This window comes from Heterodontus francisci, chromosome 15 (genome assembly GCF_036365525.1).
Source record: "Heterodontus francisci isolate sHetFra1 chromosome 15, sHetFra1.hap1, whole genome shotgun sequence".
NCBI lineage: Eukaryota > Metazoa > Chordata > Chondrichthyes > Heterodontiformes > Heterodontidae > Heterodontus > Heterodontus francisci.
This window is the reverse complement of record NC_090385.1, coordinates 38,591,215-38,610,931: the sequence shown is the minus strand read 5'-3', so window position 1 is coordinate 38,610,931 and position 19,717 is coordinate 38,591,215. Positions and strand designations below refer to the sequence as shown.

Sequence of the window (19,717 nt, the reverse complement as noted above, 5' to 3'; positions counted from 1 at the left end):
GCTGAAGGGGGGGGGGGAGCCGATGAGTGAGGAGGATAGCAAGGAACATGGACAACAGGAGAGTCGCCATGAGATATGGGCAAGGGAGATTTGCGATGCTGTTATAAATTCTTGCTTCCTTTGATCCCTACTGCCAGCCGGACCTTCACCAATAAAGACTTCCCTTTATGCAGCCCTGTTAATGCCTTTCCTCCTTCAGGAAGCATTCATTCATTGATCATTCATGCAGCGCTGAGCTGGCCAGGCTCCAGAGTTGACCCCTTACAGCATGATGTTTTGCCACCAGCCTCCTTACAGAAGCTTGGTTGAAACCAAGGGCCAAAGGCCTAATGGAAGAGGGCGGAGATCATCTATGCTTTAGAAAAACGATTTATTCAACTGTACAGCAGACGATACCCTTTACATCTACAGCACCCAGTCACCCCTGATAAACCTGTGAATCTAGGTGTTCTTTATTCTTTTGGGTGAGGTGCTATGAGGTGCTCCCCCTGCGCTGGCAGCTGAAGTGGAGGCTGCTGACCTTTCTGCCCCTTGACTAGGGATGACATTGGCAGCTGTCTTATGGATGCCTTAGGCCTGCAAGGCCCCAGCATGGTGAGGGCCTCCTGCACAGAAGCAGTACTACCCTTTGTTGTTAGGGATGAAGGGGATCTGGCGTCACTGGCAGCGGGGACAGCGGAGCAGCTGCCTGCATCAGAAGCACCCTGAGAGGAGCCCCAGCAGCAGTGGGCAGCCGCTCCTCCTCCCTTGCAAACGTTTGCCTCCCTGCTGACCTGAGAGTGCAGAGGTCCTAGTGGTAAGTCCAGGTGCCTCGTCCTCCTCTCGCCTTGTTACTGGTGTCTTGTGCCCTTGGTCAAGACGAGGGTATGCAGGTCTGCAGGAATGTCCTGCAGACACTGAGTGCTCTGCTGGATGTGGCTTTCCATCAGAGTTGCCAATCTCTCAGTGGAGGATGTCACTCGTGGACCTGCCAGAGACAATGTCGAGTTCAAGGCCTGGATGGCCTCCTCCATTGTCCATGCTTGGACACACATTGCCTCCTGCCTCTCTACCAGGTGTTGCCTGACTTCTCGCTGCAGCTGCAGCATTTCCCGTGATGCTGCCAACACCAGAGGCACATCATGAGCCTGGGACTCAGCATGGGCCTGGCTTCCCACAGTCCGACTGTCACAGGCCTGGGCTGTCACAGTCTCCATCAACTGCTCGGCTGCGTCAGTGCTGTGCTCACCAGGTTGTGTGCCCAAATCTAACCACAAAACCCTCCAATGTGTGAGTATCTGCGCTGGTGGAGGATTTTGCGGTATGAGGTGACGCTGGAGTCTCTGAGGTGTGTCCTCCCCCTCAGAGACGGCAGGCTCTCCTACAGTCTCGGAGGCTCCTTGAATTGGCACCACGTGACCTCCATGAGAGGGTCAAGGGTCTCCCCTCCTGACATATCACACACCCCTACATTGGAGATCCTTGTAGGCACCGGATGCCTGATGAGCAGCATGACTCCATTGCTGCAGATGCACCCTTGTGCCCCGTGACGACCTTACTCAATGTCTTGGGAGGGTGCCCTTGTCTCTCCATCTGTGATGCTCTCTCCCAGCCAGTTCCAAGGCCTCTTCCTCCATCGGGGTCAAGACATGGAGAAGCAGCAGCCCACCACCAGTCTTGGCCCACTCTCTCCAACTGTGAGCAATCTTCTCCTGCAGTCAGAGGGATGGAAGCTGTTGGTCCCCCAGTGAGAACAATCGCACAACATAGGCTGGTGGTAGTCCAGCTGCCACTAATGGGGGCACACAGATGCCTCCTGCATGCGGCCCCTTCCCAGGAAGAATCTGCAATGACAAGCGGCCTCCTTTCAGGGCCATTTCGCCATGGTGGAGTCAGTTCGCATGCATCCCTGGCCCGTTACCCGCATCTGGGTGGGTACTTCCTCTCCACCCAATGCACCCTCCTGCTTTGCCAGCTGCAAGGCCCAAGAGGTGAAGACATTAAGAGGTACTCACTTTCACTGCCCAGATGAGGTTGTTGAGCCATTTGCAGTACTGTATCCAAGTCCTAGGGGTAACCTTATGGCTGCTGACCTCCTCCGCTATCTGCAGCCAGGACTGTTTGAGCAGCTTCCAGGTCTCCTCCTACTGTCCCCCGGGTACAGAATATGCCTCCTTTCCCTGGCAGCCTGGAGGAGCACCTGGAAGGAGGAATCAGGGAAGCATGAGGCCACCCGGGGTCTGCTCTCCACCATAACTCCATAGCCTCTATGACCTCCTCCTCTCCTAGGCCTGCAGACTGCAAGATTAAGTGCAGGGCTGGCAGCCCTTTAAAATTGGCGCCAGCAGCTGCCAAGGTGTCAGCCATCGCCAGACTCTCCGCCTCCGCACCCGATTCCGACCACGCAATTGGTCAGATCCCACGCCTCAAAGCCCTTAATTGGCTGGCTGCCGCTGGATTGTGTGCAGCTGGCTGCACCTGTCTCCAATGTGCCGTGCACCCATTTCCGGTCCCGACAGCGAGACCGGGGTCTTTGCACCAAAATCTGGCCCAGTCTTTCAATTTAGTATATACTGTATTTCTTGCTCGTGATGTGGTCTCCCCTATGTTGGGGAGACTAGGTGACCAATTTGTGGAATACTGCCATTCAATCCGCAAGTGTGACTCCAAGTTTCCAGTTGCTTGTCACTTTAATTCTCCACCCTTGCTCCTGCTCTTATCTTTCTTTCCTTGATCTGCTAGTGTTCCAATGAAGCTCAATGGAAGCTCGAGGAACAGCAACATCTTTTGACTGGGCACTTTATAGTCTTCTGGACTCAGAATTAAGTTACTCGATTTTATATCACAACCTCTGCTTCCATTTATGTTTCATGTTTCTTTGCTGCTTTGTTTTTTTCCTCTTGTTTCTCTCTTATTTCCTTGACTTTGCTTTCGGACCGCAGCTACTCAAGATACTGCCATTCACCTTCTCTAGACATATCTTCTGTTTCTTTACTTGTTCTGTTACCACTTTCTTTGGCCTTGCACCATGAAACCTTTTATCATTTGATCTCTCCTGCCCTCCAACCTATCCACCTTCTCTTTTGTTCTTCTTTCCACCCTCCCCCATTTCACTTGCTCAAAACCTATTACATTTCTAACTTTTCCCAGTTCTGATGAAAGGTCTCGGACCTGAAACGTTAACTGTATTTTTCTCTGCACAGATGCTGCCTGACCTGCTGAGTATTTACAGCATTTTCTGTTCTTGTTTCAGATTTCCAGCATCCACAGTATTTTGATTTTGAATAAAAAAATAAACATGCTTAACACCGCTATTATTTTTCTTCTGATTTGCTCCCAACAATGTCCCAGAGATGAATCTTTAATTCCTGGAGACTCTGGGACAATCCTGGAGGGTTTTCAATCTCTACCTCCCCTGCACAAAACAATGCCGGGTGGCAGGGATCATCAGATGCCCCTTGTAGCCAAATGTTGCTGTGATGGAAATGATGGCAGATTATTCTGGAGGGCTAAGATAACTACAGGCTCCTTATCTTTACCACCAACCATCTCCTTGAAGCCCTGCCCTCTCCACCTTCACGTCCAACAACAAATATGAGGAGTTCATGGATTTCTTTGTCTCCAAGACAGATACCATTAATTCAGCTGCCTCAGCTGCTTTCTCTCTTGCTAACTAAGCCAAAGCTCACAACTTCATCCTTACCCTAACCTGAAGCTCTAGTTTCTCCCCCACTTACTTCCTCATCTACTTCCTGTTTATCTCATCCATCACTGTCCTCGCTTACTACCATCTCATTTCATTTCTTCCGTTCTTTTCTTGTTGTTGCCTCTCAGATCTGTGTCTGTTTCACCTGCAACTCTGTCTGAATCTGTTCAATCAGGTTTCCACCCTCCTATAGCACCAAAATCAATGTCACAACCTATGTTCTCTGTCATGATGCCCATGATTTGTTATCCCTCCTACTCCTCCCTGATCTCTCTCCAGCCTTCAATGAAGTTGATCAACAAACCTTCTGCAACACCTCTTCACTGATGTCCATTTCTGTGGGACTGCCCTTGCTTGATTCCAATCTTATCTATCCAATTGTAGCCAGAGGATTTCTGGCAATGGTTTCTATCATCACCCCACTGTCACCTCTGGACACCATTTAAGACTCATCTTTGGTCCCTGCTCTACATGCTGCCCCTTAGTGACATCATCCGAAGCCATGGGGTCCACTTCCATACGTATGTCAATTCTCCACCTCTCTTGACCTATCCACTGCCTCTGTACTATCAGACTATTGTTGGATAGGCTAAACATTGGAAAGACCAAAGTGATTGTGTTTGGCTCTGGCCACAAACTCTGTACAACAATTCTATCCCACCCTGGAAATTGTCTCAGACTGAATCAGACTGTTCCAAACTCAAATCCTCTCCATCACAAAGACCATCAAATTTCACATTGCCTACCTCCATCCCTTCTTAAGCCCATCTGCTGCTGGAACCTTCAGTCATGTTCTCCCCTGAAATCAATTACTCCAGTGCTCTCCTGGCCAGCTTCCATAAACGTCAGCTCAGCCAAAACTCTTGCTACCTCAACAGGATCATGCATCAGGTCATGTTTGTTCATCATACCTCCCTTCGCTGATCTCTTGGCTCTACATACACCTATCCTTCAAATTCTAATTTATTGAACTAAAATCCCTCCATGACTTCACACCTCCCTATCCCAATAACCTTCCCCATCCTTACAACTCCCTCCCCATATATTCTGTTCCTATTACACCAGCTTATTGTGCAACCTCCTCCTCCCTTAGTCCCATCCTAACCTTAACCCTCTCTATCTCCTTTAAGACCCTCCTTTAAACCATTTATTTGATCTGTCTTAATCGCTCCTTCTTTGGCTTGTCATCCCGTCTTGACTTTAAAATCTCATCCTTGTTTCAAATCTCTCCATGGCCTCGCACTCCCTATCTCTGTAATCTCCTCCAGCCCCATAACCCTCCAAGATATCTGCATGTCTTCAGTTTCCCAGACCCCAAGCTCTGTAATTCCCTCCCTACACCTCTCCACCTCACTTTCCTCCTTTAAGACACTCCTTAAAGCCTACCTCTTTCACCAAGCTTTTGGTCATCTGACCTAATATTTCCTTTTGTGGCTCAGTGTCACACTTTGTTTTATAATGCTCTTGTAAAGCACTGGGATGTGTGCACTATATCAAAGGCACGATATAAATATAAGTAGTTGTTGTTGTTATCCACTTTTCCTTACACCTCTGTGAAGTGCTCTGGAACCTTTGTCTATGCTGCAGCTACTATATAAGTGCAAGTTATTGTTGTTGAAAATATGTCAGATGACGTATTCTTCCATTTGCATATAATTACAAAGTCATAATATACATTATCCATCATATATGGTGGAAATTGGATGGTCAGCTCCTGACCTCATTGCAGCCTTGGTTCAAACATAGACAAAAGAGCTGAACTCAAGAGGTGAGGTGAGGTGAGAGTGACTGCCCTTGACATCAAGGCAGCATTTGACTGAGTATGGCATCAAGGAGCCCTTGCAAAACTGGAGTCAATGGGAATCAGGGGGAAAACTCTCCGCTGGTTGGAGTCACACCTAGCACAAAGGAAGATGGTTGTAGTTGTTGGAGGTCAATCATCTGAGCTCCAGTATTCACTGCAGGAGTTCCTCAGGGTAGTGTCCTAGGCCCAACCATCTTCAGCTGCTTCATCAATGACCTTCCCTCCATCATAAGGTCAGAAGTGGGGATGATTGTTGATGATAAGTGGCAAGTAACATTCGCACCACACAAGTGCCAGGCATGGTGATCTCAAACAAGAGAGACCTTAGCAATCTCCCCTTGACATTTAATGGCATTACAATCACTGAATCCCCCATTATTAACAGCCTGGGGGTTACCACTGACCAGAAACTGAACTGGAGTAGACATATAAATACCGTGGCTACAAGAGCAGGTCAGAGGCTAGGAATCCTGCAGCAAGTAACTCACCTCCTGACTCCCCAAAGACTGTCCACCATCTACAAGGCACAAATCAGCAGTGTGATGGAATACTCTCCACTTGCCTGGATGGGTGCAGCTCCAACACTCAAGAAGCTCAACATAATCCAGGACAAAGCAGGCCACTTGATTGGCACCCCATTCACAAACATTCACTCCCTTCACCACCAAAGCACAGTGGCAGCAGTGCGTACCATCTACAAGATGCACTGCAGCAAGGCACCAACGCTCCTTAGACAGTACCTTCCAAACCCGTGACCTCAATCACTTAGAAGGAACACCACCACCTGAAAGTTCCCCTCCAAGCCACACATCATCCTGACTTTGAACTATATCGCCATTCCTTCACTGTCACTGGGTCAAAATCCTGGAACCCTTCCTATCAACACTGTGAGTATAACTACCCCACATGGACTGCAGCAGTTTAAGAAGGCAGCTACCCAGCACCTTCTCATGGGCAATTAGGGATGGGCAATAAATGCTGGCCTGGCCAGCGATGCCCACATCCCCATAAACAAATAAAAAAAGGATGTAAAAATGGCATAATGGTCCCCTGACACATTTCCCATCCCCATTAAAAAATTTCTGAAACATTGGTGGAGAAGGGGCAGAAAATCTAGGCCTTGGTGACCAGTTTTTATTTTGAGTCGACTCGTACAACAGTGACAATGGCTGGAATTTTACTCTCGTCGGACGGGAACCATTCACCGACTGAAAAGTCGGTGGCGATCCTGCATCTGCCGGGCCTGGGGATCCACACTGCATTTCACAGTCCCCAGGCCTTAATTGGTCTGACGCAGGGCTTCCACCTCATTGAGGCAGGAAGTCCCGCCTAATGGAGCTGCCAGCCAATTAGCAGGCCGGCAGCTCTTAGTCACAGCAGGACCCCCGGGAGCGGTGGCCACTGCTGTGACCGCCACCCAGCTTCAAGAAGAAGAACGGTCTCGGGAAAAGGTATGTTTTTGGGGCCTCGCCGGGGATGATTGGTCGGGGCCCAGCAAGGCAAGGGTGGTCGATTGGGGCGACAGGAGGTGTGTTGGGTGTTGGAGGTGGTTGGGGCATCAGGGGTGCCCCTCCGTCAAGCACAGGGTGCCTGATCAGGAGGGCCCCCCCAGGCCGTCAGAAAGCCGCTGACTTTTAACAGGTGCTTTTCTCGGGCCTGGGCCGCCTGCTTGCCAACGGTAAAATCCCATGGGCTGCGGGCGGAGGCCCTTCAGTGGTTGTTGACTGACCACTTAAGAGCCTCAATTGGCCTGGGGTGGGCGGGGCCATTTTTTGCCGCCGCTACCCTGCGGAAATGGCGGCAGAGGTGGGAGCAGGTTGGGAAGGGTTCCCCGGGCCTCCCACTCCATTTTACGCCCCCCACCACCATCCTGCTCTTTGTGGCAGACATAAAATTCTGGCCAATATTTCTCAGTGAGTGCATATTTATTCGTTTTTAATCATATGGCATTTCCTAGCACTGTTCCCCTTGCCTTAAAGAGTAAACAAAACGTAGAATAGAAATGACTAGCAGTGATTCACTAAGCCATTGAGGGAGCTAAAAAGCTCTCACTAATATGAAAAATACCCAAAGTACATGTTTACTGATCCTTGTGTGGTACTAATATATCTTGTAGGTGTTACAAAGAACTAATGTAATATCTAATTACATTAGTTGCATCAGTACTAAGTGGGTGAAAAGCTAACTCATTCAACCCAGCAGGACTCAGCCTGCTTTACTAGAATAGCAAGCAGTTACAAAACAGTGCATAACTTGGGGATTTTGATGATATCATAAACATTCATTTCATCAGACCTGCAAGATTGGGTGTCAACATAAAATTCAGTTTTTGTATACATACATACAGACAGGATAATTGAAGGTAGGTTGTTGAATTCAGAACTTCTCTCAAGTGAGTTGAAATCTCAGAAGCAGGTTGGTATTATTGTGGATTGGTTACTAAATGTGCAAAATACCAAACCATTTCAGGTTTAGGTTTGACTTAAAGCTTCAAAAATAATTATATTCCATATAAAAGATGGGGCAAAATATCTCTGCAACCATGCATACAGCCACTTTCTAAGTTCCATAGTTGCTGCACAGATATGCAAAGGAGAAATTTCCAATACTTTTGTTTGCCTGCTGTCTAAAAAAAAAAGTTTGACTTTTTTTAACCTGATGGTGGTCTAACCGTGGGCTGCACTAATTCCATGAACATGAGAAGTTAGTCTATTATGGAGTTGGATTCTTAATGGTTGAGTAGTAGTTTGTGTCTCATTTCCTGCTTCCTGCTCTTTGTTTGGACAGGGCATCTATATTTTTATTAGTGGTGTCCTTGTGGTAGTGGGTGAGGGGGGTACTTTATGCCTTGTGGCACTGGGCTGCAGCCGGTAAAAAAGATGGCCCACAACAATTGGCTCAGGAAAGAGCCATAAATGTCAGCTTTGCCACCATTGTTCACTACCCAGAAATTACATTTTTATAAAACTTACCCAATTAGCCTGGACAAAAGAGGTTATAACATTGTTACCACCATTATGTAAATGAGTTCTGAAGAAGGGTCACTGACCTGAAACGTTAACTCTGCTTCTCTCTCCACAGATGCTGCCAGACCTGCTGAGTATTTCCAGCACTTTTTTTTATTTCAGATTTCTTGCATCTGCAGTATTTTGCTTTTATTATGATGAAGCCATGTTGTTCCTGGTACCAAGGCATTTCCCCAGATTTGTTTTATCGAGTAGAGGCACAGAGATAACATAAGGCATAGGCTCCTAAGTTTTGTGTCAACAACATATCACCTCACTGTCAAAGAGACTGTGATACAGAAATATATTTACTGGCAAATCTAGAAAGGAATTTATCGGAATATAGTGGTATGAAACTATCCCTCACAGTGTAATATGTAGGGAAAAGTTGAAACTGCCTTGCAGCCTTGATAGGTTGTGTGGATGGTGAAGAAGTGTGTGTATGTGGAGGGAGGAGAGTGTGTGCTTGGTCATGCGTACTCCACAACATGTCACAGACTGGCAGAGGAATCTGCCAAATGATTGGTGGAATGGGGACAAATCTCGCGATAGTTCTTTAATATGACAGGAGGTCCCCCCCGCCCTCCCCCATAACCGTATAATAAAAAATGTGATGAAAAGAGGCTCCGTTTAAGTAAACACCTAACACTTGATGTAATTTTTTTTTAAAGAGAAACCCAAGCAGGTAATCCCGGCAGATCAGGATGAGTGAGGATGAGAAGGCCAGCACTTCAGGGCAGGGTAACAAGGTGGGGGTGAGTGTGGAGCGCGAGCTCATTGTTTCCAACTTTTGTTTCTTATTCGCGATCGATCGAACGGCAGCCGAGTCTCAACGTTCGATGGCGGGAAAAGCGCGGTGGCCGCTGCAGCTCGTCAGCAGGACACATCTTTCCCTCATTAAACAGGCTTTCGCAGTGTCCATGCTTTTCCCACACGCATTGAAATCCATGCTTAAAAACACCTACATACAAGATGCTGGAAACGCACTGCGACTGTTCATACATTTGTGGTGGTGGTTTCCCCTCTATGTACTGAATTGTTTTAGCCTCCCTCTGTTCGGCCCTCAGACTTGTGCATTGCTGTCTGGCCCTGTTTGTGAGACGCCAGCAATGCTGAGGGATGAAGCCTCCAGGCCTCGCTCTCTTAATACGTCAACGCTGCCCATTTACGTGTATAAATATGCATTGTGTGACGCTTCTCACTGAGGAAAGGCACATTCTCAACTGTCTCAAAAGTAAAAAAAAAGACCCTCTAGTCTGCATACTAAAGCAAACATGGTTTGCAACACTGACGTTGAATTTCATCATTATTATGGGAAAGCTTTCTGTAAAAATCTTGCTTATATAAGCAGTCTGAAAAGAAGTCAATTGAGGGGATATCACATTTGAGATATGTAAGTTGAATTGGCACAGATAAATAAACTCTGATTATTCCAAGTAAAAGAAGGACGTGTGACTAGTGGAAATTTAGAACACATATCAAGAAAAATTTACTTAAAATAATTATACATCATCTCAGCGCATCTCAGAAAAATCTCAAAGCACTTCATGTGGATGTAATTATTTTGAAGTGCAGTGAATGTTCTTTTACAGATAGTCATAAATACTTGCGACAGGCTACCAAACAAGTTAATGAAAGCAAAACTTGGTCTTATTTAAAATACTATTACATGCCATGGTATGAAGGCAGAATAAATCATCCACCAGAGGGAGGAGTTTGGATGGGCTGAATAGCCTATCGTCAACTCAGATTTTTATATTATTTCCTCAATAGTTAACAGTAAGAACTTGATACCAGTTATTTTCAGGACCCATAGAGCCCCCTCTTTATTCTCCTTTCACATACAAGGGCAGTGCTGCCTGCAATTCAGTGACCACAGCTAGCACCATGGAACTTATCTATTGTAATATTTTCCCTTGTTTTCTTTCCCCAGTTTCTCCATTGTGATTGTATTGAAATAGGAACATTGGAACAGGAGTAGGCCATTCAGCCCATTGAGCCTGCCCCGCCATTCAGTACGATCATGGCTGATCTTCCACTTCAATGTCTTTTTCCCACACTATCCTCATATCCCCTTATATCAGTCACGAGTGTACCAGTACCAGATGTATTGAGTCCAAATGGTTTCCGTTGATACCTACAACTCAAATACTCAGGGGACCATTTCACACTCGCAGGGCTGGATTTTGTGCTGGAGGCGGGGTTCCCGGTGCTGGGCCGAAAAGGCGGAAGGAACATCGCCTCTGCCTTTTTGTTCCCACCCCCGCCCCGGGAGTGATCCTCCGGTCTTTTGGAGTAAAGGGACAGGGATCCTGCCTCCAAGAGCTGCCAGCTAATCACAGCCGGCAGCTCAGCAGTATCGGCAACTCCACCGGGAGTGGTAGCCACTGCCAATGCTGCAGCGGCCTCGGGGCCCAGTGCTGGAACCCTGGACCAGAGGCAGGTGAGGCGGGGTTGCTGGGGCCAGTCCGGAATGCCCCGGAGAGGGGGCATGGTTGTTCAGTCCAGGGGGAGGGGGGTCTCAGGAGGTAAAGTTGTTCCAGGTGGGGGTCCTCCGTGGGAGATAAATTGTCCACGAAGATTCCCCCCCCCCCCCGAAACCCGCAGGGAGGGCGCCTTGTTTTATAAGATCCCAGTGGTGGCATGAAGAGGCCCCTAATTGGCTGTTAATAGTTCACTTAAGAGTCTCAATTGGCCTCTGGGCTGGAAGGCTGTCGTCGGCCTATCCCGCTCGCGGGAAGATCGCTGGGCGAAGGGGAGGCGATGGTCCCTCCACCCCACCACCCCCTGTCGCGATTCTCCATGCCACCCCGCCTCGGGGGCCCGTAAAATCCCGGCCACAATCTCAAGTACTTTAATGCCTTGTAGCACCTCTCCGCATTTCTCCTAGATCCCTTGATATCCTGCCATATTCCCAGGCCTTAAACCCCCTCCTGAATGCTCATGTATCATGATGGTAGACAGTGGTGTTCCCCAAGTTCAGTGCTAGGACTACTGCTTTTTTGATGGCTGTAAATGACTTGGATATTGGAATACAGAGTAAAATTCAAAAGTGTTCAAGAACTGAGGGACCTAGGGGTTCATGTGCATTGATCTTTGAAGGTGCAGGACATATTGAGAGTAGTTAGCAAAGCATATGGGATCTTGGGCTTCATAAATATAGGTATTGAGTACAAAAGCAGGGAAGTTATTCTGAACCTTTGTATAGCTCTGGTTAGGCCACGACTGGGGTATTACATCCATTTCTAGTCACCACACTTTAGGAAAGATGCGAGGGTCCTTGAGAGGGTGCAGAGGAGATTTACCAGAATAGTTCCATGAATGAGGGATTTTAGCTGCAAGGTTAGGTTGGAGAAGTTGGGGTTGTTCTTGGAGCAAAGGAAATTGAGGGACGATTTGATTGAGGTGTACAAGATTATGACAGGTTTAGATAAGGTAGACAAAGAAAAGCTGTTCCCATTAACTGATGGTACAAGGACTAGGGGACACAGATTTAAGGTTTTGGGCAAGAGATGCAGGGGGCATGTGAGGAAGAACTTTTATTTGCAGTGAGTGGTAATAAGAACATAAGAAATAGGAGCAGGAGTAGGCCATTCAGCCCCCAAGCCTTCCCCACCATTCAATAAGATTATGGCTGATCTGTCCCAGGCCTCAACTCCTCTTTCAGGCCTAACGCTTGACCCCCTGAAATTTCAAAAATCTATCTACCTCCTCCTTAAATACATTTAGTGACCTAGCCTCCACAACTCACTGAGGCAGAGAATTCCAGAGATTCACCACCCTCTGAGAGAAGAAATTCCTTCGCATCTCAGTTTTAAATGTGTGCCCCCTTATTCTGTAACTATGTCCCCAAGTTCGAGATTCCCACTAGTGAAAACGTCTTCTCAACATCTACCGTGTCAAGCCCCTTAAAATCTTATATGTTTCTATAAGATCACCTTTCATTCTTCTAAACTCCAATGAATAAAGGCCTAACCTGTTTAGCCGTTCTTGATGAGACAACCTTTTCATCCCAGGAGTCAACCTCGTGAACCTTTTCTGAACTGCCTCCAATGCTAATATGTCCTTCTTTAAATACGGGGACCAAAACTGTACGCAGTACTCCAGGTGTGGCCTCTCCAACACTCTATACAGTTGTAACAAGACTTCCCTATTTTTAAACTCTAACCCCCTAGCAATAAAGGCCAAAATTCCATTTGCCTTCCTAATTACTTGCTGCACCTGCATGCTAACCTTTTGTGTTTCATGCACAAGAACACCCAGATCACTCTGTACTGCAGTATTTTGTAGTCTTTCTCCATCTAAATAATAATCTGCCTTTTTATTCTTCCAACCAAAGTGGATTACCTCACACTTTCCTACATTGAACACCATCTACCAAGTTTTTGCCCACTCACTTAACCTATCTATATCCCTTTGCAGATTCTTTGTGTCCTCATCACAACATGCCTTCCCACCTATTTTTGTACCATCAGCAAATCTGGATACACTACAGTCTGTCCCTTCCTCTAAGTCATTAATATAGATAGTAAATAGTTGAGGCCCTAGGACCGATCCTTGCGGCACCCCACTATGTACGGCTTTCCAACCTGAAAAAGACCCATTGATCCTGACTCTTTGCCTTCTGTGTGTTAGCCACTCCTCAATCCATGTCAACACATTACCCCCAATACCCTGAGCTCTTATTTTGTGTGATAACCTTTTATGTGGCACCTTATCAAGCGCCTTCTGAAAATCCAAATACACTACATCTACTTTACCTACATCCCCTTTATCCACTCTGCTTGTTACATCCTGAAAGAACTCTAACAGATTTGTCAAACATGATTTCCCTTTCATAAAACCATGTTGACTCTGCTTGATTGCATTATGTTTTTCTAAATGTCCTGCTATTTCTTTCTTAATAATGGACTCTAGCATTTTCCCAATTACAGATGTTAAGCTAACTGGTCTGTAGTTTCCTGCTTTCTGTCTCCCCCCTTTCTTGAATAGGGGTGTCACATTAGTGGTTTTCCAATCCGCTGGTACCCAACCGGAATCCAGTGAGTTTTGGTATATTATGACCAATGCCTCCACTATCTGCAGCCACTTCTTTTGAAACCCTTGGACGCAGGCCATCAGGTCCTGACGACTTGGTCTGCCTTTAGTCACATCAGTTTGTCCAGCACCTTTTCCCTTGTGATAGAGATTGTTACAAGTTCCTCCCTCCCATTTACACCCTGTTCATCTACTATTGTTGGGATGTTTATAGTGTCCTCCACCGTGAAGACCAATGCAAAATATTGGTTTAAATTATCTGCTATTTCCCTGTTCCCTGTTATTAATTCCCAAGTCACATCCTCTAAGGGTCCCACACTTACTTTAGCTACTCTCTTCCTTTTAATATACACGTAGAAGCTCTTACTGTTTGTTTTTATATTTCTTGCCAATTTACTCTCATAATCAGTTTTCTCCCTCTTTATTAGTTTTTTAGTCATCCGCTGCTGGTTTCTAAAAAAATTCCCAATCCTCTGGCCTACCACTCGTTTTCACCGCATTGTGTGCCTTTTGTTTTTGATTTGATACTCTCCTTAACTTCCTTTGTTATCCACGGGTGGTTCATCGTTCTCTTCGAGTCCTTCCTTCTGACTGGAATAAATGTTTGCTGAGTGTTATGAAGTATCTACTTAAAAGTCTGCCAATGCTCATCTACTGACTTCCCCTGTAGTCTATCTTCCCAGCCCGCTTTAGACAACTCTTTCTTTATACCTCTGTAATCACCCTTGTTTAAGTTGAAGACACTTGTTTGAGACCCAAGTTGCTCACTCTCAAACTGAATTTGACCTGGAACTCACTACCTATGAGAGTGGTAGAAGGGGAGACGATGATTGATTTCAAAAGGAAATTGGATGGGTACTTGAGGGAAATAAACTTGCAGGGCTTCGGGAATAGAGCAGGGAAATGGGACTGATTGGATTGCTCTACAGAGAGCCAGCATGGACTTGATGGGCTGAATGGCCTCCTTCTGTGCCTCTATGACTCTTTGACTATGACTTTCAAACCACAACATCCCTCTGTTCTCTCAAAATTCAGGAATTCTCCAACTCATCCCATACCTCAATGTCCCCCTCCACCAATCCCATGCACCAACTTAATTCCCACTCCCAATGCACCTTAGTTTCCCTAATGAATGTTATCAAACATCTGCAAACCCACTCCCTGGATCTCCCTATTGTGACTATAGTCTAGGACAGCAATCAGCTGCCCTGCCATCTCTAACTTAACAAATAACACAGCCCCACCCACTCCCTGGTATTGCTATAGTCAATACCTACAACATACCTCCTACCTTCAATTTGGAACATCTTCCCCATGAATTTTGTCTATATTTTCTACTTTAAAAAAAAAATTACATGGTTAAAATATCTATAGTAATTAAGGCCACTTACGAACAATTAAGGAATTCAAGGACAAACAGGCTGTTGTGACATAATCTGATTTTAATATGTAATTCTCTTCGTTAAAGTTATAGTTTATAACTACCATGCAAGATGATTGAAGTAATAAACCACTAATGTTTTTCAGCAACGGTGTGATCAGGCTTGCCCTGGACTTAAACAAGACACTTCAAATATGCAGGTACGTTGACAAAATCTGGTTATGGTGGTTATGTGCATTCTGATTATATACAAATACATCATATTAGTTACTTAATTTTAGTCTTATTTGTGAACTCTTGAGCTTTATTTGTATTTGTAGTCTTTGGAAGGAATTTAGTCCTAATTTTAGTTTAATCTTTTTGTACCTAGGTTTTGGCTGTCGGATAAATTTAATTAAAACGTTTGTTTTTGTTTTACTTTTTCGTTCTAGTTTTTTCAGGGTTTTTTTTTTCAATATTAATTGCTTCATTTCTTATTAAAACTTGCAATGCCACAAGAAATGTTGAGAACCAAACAGGAACTTCAATAAAAGCTGAACTAATTCATTTTTTCAGTTTCTAGCATCTGTTCCAAAGGTTGTGGATTGCTCCTGGTCCTGTTATTCTACTCTTAGGCTTCAGTTTTAGTCTCATCTCTAACTCTAAGTTTGCCATTCTTTTAGTTTTAACCTTCATAAGAAATTTATTTTGAATTTTAATTTTGTTGATGAAAACAGTTATAGTCTTGGTATATTTTGCTCTTCATTTTATGATGAAAACAACACTATTAGATGCATAAATAATGGAATTTTTTGAAGGAAAAGTAAACGTGTACATTTGATTTTATATGTACATTCCAAAAGAAAAAAATGCAGCCTAGATGATTTATAAATATGTACTAGCATAGTCATAGCCATAGAGGCACAGAAGGAGGCCATTCAAGTCCATGCTGGCTCTCTATAGAGAAATCCAATCAGTCCCATTCCCCAGCTTTAACCCGGTAGCTCTGTAAGTTTATTTCCCTCAAGTGCCCATCCAGTTTCATTTCGAAACCGTCCATCGTCTCCTCTTCCACCACCCTCGTAGGCGGCCACTTCCAGGTCATTACCACTTGCTGCGTTAAAAAAGATCTTTCTCACATCCCCCCTGCATCTTTTGCCCAAAACCTTAAATCTGTGTCCCCTAGTTCTTGAGCCATCAGCTAATGGAACAGTTTTCTTTGTCTACCTTATCCAAACCTGTCATAAACTCTTACACCTCAATCAAATCTCCTCTTAATCTCCTTTGCTCCAAGGAGAACAACCCCAGCTTCTCCAACCTAACCTTGTAGCTAAAATCCCTCATCCCTGGAACTATTCTGATAAATCTCTTCTGTCTAACTGTCTGCCTAATTTTATAATGTTAATAATAATACACAGAAACGGACAGACACTTTAGTAATTCCTCCTATGCTAAGAAGACTTCCTTAAAATCTTGTCCCCTAAATGTTTTTATTCCTAATCGTTATTTTTCTCTTAAATAACAAAAAGAAGTTGTTACATTTTTGGCACTAGTTTAACTTCAGCATGTTGATAACTATGTGCCATTGGGTGGAAAATATCACCTTTAAGCCAACATACTTTTTGGGTAATACTGATCACCTCAAATGTAGCTATCCTTACTTCGTCCCAGTGTGATACAGCTCAAAATGATCTCCTCAGATTTAGTCCACATTTTTGGCAGTGAAGGGTGATTTTCACAATTTAAGTGGATATACTGGTTGCCTGAAAACGTTACACTCATACTATTCCTATTTTACTGAAATCCTGATGATGCGTTTATTTCGTTTTTGTGTTTTGGAGAATGGGGAGAAACTGTAGTTACGTTTGTGAAAATCATTATGGAAGTCTGTTATCTGAGCACTGGGCAATAATTAATTAGCCAAATAAACCAGTAATGTATGGTTTCTATTTCAGAAAAATTATGTGATCCATCCTATATACCAGCAACTGACTATATAATAGTCTACTGACTTTCCTGCATTCTCCTTCCTGGCCTATGGAGAAGGGAAAAGCTTCTATTTTTGTTTCCCCTTTGCCTGCTGTCTCTAGTGCAATGCCAAGAAACTTGCCATCTTGGGAATCATGGGTGTTAGACTATTTCTTACAACTATGATGCATTATGACTGTGTTTATGCCACAGGGACATTCTGCCAGGCATAATTGAGGTTTGATTATTGCTGGAAGTAACTCCTTATACAGTATTTATTATTACATTGAAGAAATCAGCCTGTCAGGGCCAGCGGAGTTCAAAAGTCGTCTTACGGATCAATCCAGTGATATTTTTGCTTTGTCTTTTGTTATTTTATAGCTACTTTAGTCTTCCTGTGTTTCTTCTTTTTTTGCTGTAGGATATTTGACTTACTTGATCTATGTTTCCATTATATTTTCTATGTATAAATATTTTTGTTTTATTTTTCACTGCCAACTCAGACTTCCTCAAGCTCATTTTATAGCTCCAAACTATGCTCATTTCAAAGTATACTCAACTATGCATGATAATCCCAGATCACTAGTGTCAGTTCCCAATGCTAGCAAATTTGTCCATTGCAGTGCTGTACTCCAACTGCAGTCTAGAACTCAGATTTGCCTTTAATATTAGGATTCAAGATGTAACCTGGGAACCCCAGATGACTTATAAAGCATAAGAAAATCCAATGGAATTTGAAACTCTGAAGGTGTTATATGTATATATATCAAATTCAAAATACAATTTATTGATTATTAAATCCAAGTGTTCACTTTCAGTTTGTTACTTACTTTCTTAGTGGGCTGCAGAATCTGACCAATAAATCTAAAATACCGTATGTTTTTATTGATTTTGGGTGAGTTACAGCTAGATAAGATTATTTAACTCTACTACAACAATAATGTTTGCACATTAAGTAGGTTTTATTGTGGATCAAGTTACAAAGAACCAAATGATGGCTTATAGTGTTTTGTGTTATTTAGATGAGACTAAGCAGATTGATCAATATAATGAGCATGTTTCTTCTGGCCCTTTTTCCATTCTAGAGAAGTTTAGAGAAGATACGATCTTTAACTTGGAAAATCTTTGAGGTGTTCAAAGTAGGTAATCTTGATAGGTACTACAATGGGTCCAGATGCAAGAGGTTTAGCTGGAGCTGCCTATAACAAGAATGGCTTTAACAGCACCAAATAAGCAATGGAGATTTAAAACTGCCAGTGCTGAAGTGAAAGGAGAAATGTTGGAGATATACAGCTGGCCACTCAGTTTCTTAAAGAGAAAGGACAGGTTAACATTTCAGAGGGAGGCCTTTAGTTGGAACTTGGTGTAGTCTAACAAAGGGGTTCTGTATCCTTTCTCTTTCATATATTGATGGCCTATTGTTTATTACCAGGAATTTCTGTTTGTGTTATTTAATAAGCAATTATATTACTGTACTGTATATAGGGCAGTGAAATAAGATTCGTTTGTAAAACCTCTACTGCACTTAATTTTAATAATCTGAACTTCCCAGTAGCTCGGTAGGTTTACACAGTAAATAGTTGACTATTCAAACCAGGGAAGTCTCGAGTCCGATCCCTGGGTCTTTGCTGACTTGAGTTAGCCGCACTCAGCTGGGAAGGACATTCCACTGGGAAACAAACCTGAGTGGTTCAGAAACAGAAATGCAATTAAACAGAGTCTTTGTGTTTACGGAACTGCAGACATTTGAATCTTGTATGGGGCCACTCCACAAGAAACAGGCAATCTGGTCACCTGAGATCTCTGAGTTGGTTTGTGTGATGTAATACAGGAGCAGTTGGAATTGGAGCAGTGATTGAAAAGTTTGCTTATTTTTAATGTTCTGGCATTGCAGATACAAGTAACATCCCAGTATTAGCTGTAAGGCAGGAAATGGAAGGGAGGAAGAAATTCAAGAAAATTACAATCACCAGGGAAGTGGTACTGAACAAATTGTTGGAGCTGCGGGCTGACAAGTCCCTGGGTCCTGATGGACTTCACCCTAGGCTGTTAAAAGAAGTGGCTAGTGAGATAGTTGATGCGTTAGTTTTAATTTTCCAAAATTCCCTAGATTCGGGGAAGGTTCCGTTAGATTGGAAAATAACGGATGTGATTCCTTTATTCAAAAAGGGAGGGAGACAGAAAGCAGGAAATTACAGGCCAGTTAGCTTAACATCTGTCTTAGAGAAAATGTTAGAAGCTATTAAAGACGTTATAGCAGGGCATTTAGAAAAATTCAAGGTAATCAGTCAGAGTCAACACGATTTTGTGAAAGGGAATCATGATTAACCAATTTATTGGAGTTCTTTGAGGGAGTTACATGTGCTGTGGATGAAGGGGAACTGGTGGATGTATTGTACTTAGATTTCCAGAAGGCATTTGATAAGGTGCCACATCAAAGGTTATTGCAGAAAATAAAAGCTCATGGTGTAGGTGGTAACATATTGGCATGGATAGAAGATTGGCTAGCTAACAGGAAACAGAGAGTAGGCATAAACAGGTCATTTTCTGGTTGGCAAGATGTAAAGAGTGGTGTGCCACAGGGATCTGTGGTGGGGCATCAACTTTTTACAATTTATATAAATAACTTAGATGAAGGGACCAAAGGTATGGTTGCTAAATTTGCTGATGACACAAAGATAGGTAGGAAAGTAGCTTGTGAAGAGGACATAAGGGGGCTAGAAAGGGATATAGCTAGGTTAAGTGAGTGGGCAAAGACCTGGCAAGTGGATTATAATGTGGGAAATTGTCCACTTTGGCAGGAAGAATAAAAAAGATGCATATTATCTAAATGGTGAGAGATTGCCGGGCTCTGAGAT

The 19,717-nt window shown here is 44.1% G+C and overlaps 1 protein-coding gene across 2 annotated transcripts in view; it reads left to right on the top strand.

The window, feature by feature from the left end:
- The first annotated feature begins 9,054 nt into the window (after nucleotides 1–9,054).
- The window catches only part of smarca1 (SWI/SNF related, matrix associated, actin dependent regulator of chromatin, subfamily a, member 1), a 105,648-nt gene continuing 94,985 nt past the window's right edge, over nucleotides 9,055–19,717 (top strand). The window contains exons 1-2 of one of the 2 annotated variants that reach the window (XM_068047393.1): nucleotides 9,055–9,243; nucleotides 15,059–15,112. In XM_068047393.1, coding sequence (XP_067903494.1) covers nucleotides 9,199–9,243; nucleotides 15,059–15,112 — 99 coding nt within the window. In that variant the 5' untranslated portion in view covers nucleotides 9,055–9,198. Of the gene's footprint in view, nucleotides 9,250–15,058; nucleotides 15,113–19,717 lie in introns of both variants that reach the window. The other variant, XM_068047392.1, reaches the window with a different exon arrangement.